The sequence below is a fragment of the Aythya fuligula genome, chromosome 7 (assembly GCF_009819795.1).
Source record: "Aythya fuligula isolate bAytFul2 chromosome 7, bAytFul2.pri, whole genome shotgun sequence".
Taxonomy (NCBI): Eukaryota; Metazoa; Chordata; class Aves; order Anseriformes; family Anatidae; genus Aythya; species Aythya fuligula.
In genome coordinates this window covers 36,290,145-36,292,644 of record NC_045565.1, presented here as the reverse complement: position 1 = coordinate 36,292,644, position 2,500 = coordinate 36,290,145, and the positions used below count along the sequence as shown (strand labels likewise).

Sequence of the window (2,500 nt, the reverse complement as noted above, 5' to 3'; positions counted from 1 at the left end):
GTGGGGCTACTGTCATCATAATCGGAGACAACTTCTTTGATGGCTTACAAGTCGTATTTGGAACTATGTTGGTCTGGAGTGAGGTAAGCTATCTAAATTGGTGGGCTTTGAACTGTAACATTTTTCCATGAATGATTTTAACAAGCTGTCAATAGGCTATTGACATGAGGTATCATGAGATTTTATTTCACAGTGCCTTTTTAACCATGAATCCGCATGTGACAATCGTCTATACAGAGGGAGATGTACTGGAGGCACATCACGGCCCTCTAGTGGAAGACTTGCTGTAGGAGGTCTCCCAGTACAATTGGACAATTAGTGTTAAAATTACTAGAAGTAGCCTTAAGGAGACATATGGAGGCAATTTTCATATGAATGATGCCCTGTGGCCTTTCCTGCAAACTAAAACCAAGGATCATTTACAGAGCTTTTTCTAAGGAAAAAAAAACACACACACACATAGAAGCCCTATCTTCCATTGTGACAGCAAGAAGGGAGGATTTTGAGATGATGAGTATGATTTCAAGTCATTTTTGTAATTATGTAAACTGGCTGCCATCAGTCTTATCAGTGCCATCTTGATTTAAGGCATATTTTCTGTATGATTTTTATAGCTGATAACACCCCACGCCATCAGAGTTCAAACACCGCCACGGCACATTCCAGGAGTTGTTGAAGTAACCCTCTCCTACAAATCCAAACAGTTCTGCAAAGGTGCTCCCGGCCGATTCGTCTACACTGGTAAGTGCACAGCTTCTTCACTCATTTCAAAATAACAACTCTGGTCTCATTATAACATAGAGTCGGTGCAAAGCTGGAGCATTACAATATTGTTAAAAAAAATAGAACCTATCATTCTGGAAATTCAACTCGTCTTAGCTGAACCTCAAAATACCTGTTCAAGTAGGCACCCGGAAGCTTTGGTGCCTATTCAAACCTCTTGGGTCTTAAAAATGTCTCAATATCTCATGAGATTAAGCTCTCATAAGATGCTCCTTACTTCCTGTTTTCATTTCAGCCAGAAATAGATTATAAATGGTATTTCCTATTCTGCTCCACCAGAAAAAGGAGTTAAGAAGTATTTGGTGTTGAAAAAAAATTTTTTCAGAGTATCTATCCAAGCTTCTTGAACTTCCCTAAAGGTTCAGTTGAAGTTTTAGGCAGGGGTTCAAGAAGCTATTGTTGGATCCAAACAACTTTATCCAACCCTATTCACAGTCTGGCTCTAAAAATTTCTTCAGACCTGAAACTTGGGATACAAAGTCACAACCCTGAAAATGATTTATTTACGCTAATTCTTCTAAATGCATTTGATTTAAATTTATAAGAGCACAAGAAAAAGTCGGAACTTTGTGGTTTCCAGTGTTTCTAATATAAAAAGTCTTATTTGGGATAAAGTATTACTGGCTTTTTAAAACGTGTGTTACATTTTTTTTGGCATTTAAGAATGAGTTTAACTAAGATTATGGTGGGAAAAAGGGAGAAATAGCAATTCAATTTATAATACTTTTGGATGAGGTTTCTAGGTAATAAATTTGATCTGATGAATCAATCCCTCTTTTGAAAACAAATCGCCTTTAACTGTTTACTCGACAGACTGTGGGGATTCTGGGAGAGTTCTTATTGCTTATTGGGTAGATAATGCATATTGCAGATGATGTGCAGATGATGTGCATTTTGATTAATATTTTCCCACTAGACTGCAACTGTTTCTATCTGTTAATTTTGATCTAATGGGAAAAGTGTGTTTCTGGGTAGTTTTAAGCTAGGACTTTTTAACAGTTAGCACATCAAAGATATGCTTTTCCATCAGCCTAAGTTCTGTTGCTGAAAGGAACTTCTAAGTGAAGGTAGTATCTTAGAATGGTGCAGTACAAACAGGTGTGGAGATCTGTATCTTCCATCTATCCCCAAAGAAATCACAACATGAGCAAAAACAGTGCTTACATTCACACCTGTGTACTTCCCTTCTGACTGACAAGGGAGGGAATATTTAAATTTTCTTGGTCTTTCTGATTGGCTTGTTGCCAGTGTTACCAAATGTGGTGGTATTGACTGTGGTGCTTTTGGTGCTAATCATGTATTTTGAAAGCAGACATTATTTCGTACAGTTTGCTGAAAAGTGATAACTGCAGTTGGGCTGCGTGCAGTCAGGATTAGAGTGTTAAAAATGCTATTACAAATACAGGCCAGACAAAGTTACGGCAGAATATCATGAGAAGTATGACTCTCAAGCTAAGATAAATGTTCAGCAAAATAAGAAATGAATGAATTAAGAACCTAGACTAAGTTCCAGATTTTCTAGCTGTTGTGAGCTGGTGTTATTCCACAGCATACAAGGAAGCGCTGCAGATTTGAACCAGATGACAATCTGGTTCTCTGTGCACAGTCTTTGAATTTGGAATTGTTTCATGGTAATGTCTTTAACGGATGTCTCAAGTGCAGATTTTGCAAATTTGGCAGATTTGGGCAGATTTTTATATCTTTGTAATGTATAAAT

At 37.5% G+C, this 2,500-nt stretch overlaps 1 protein-coding gene across 9 annotated transcripts in view; it reads left to right on the top strand.

Moving 5' to 3' along the window:
• EBF3 (EBF transcription factor 3) overlaps positions 1-2,500 on the top strand; it is a 116,298-nt gene that overhangs the window by 82,035 nt on the left and 31,763 nt on the right. For all 9 annotated transcript variants that reach the window (XM_032191564.1, XM_032191567.1, XM_032191562.1 and 6 more), the window contains exons 9-10: positions 1-83; positions 615-741. The exon at positions 1-83 is cut by the window's left edge. In XM_032191564.1, coding sequence (XP_032047455.1) covers positions 1-83; positions 615-741 — 210 coding nt within the window. The remainder of the gene's footprint in view (positions 84-614; positions 742-2,500) is intronic.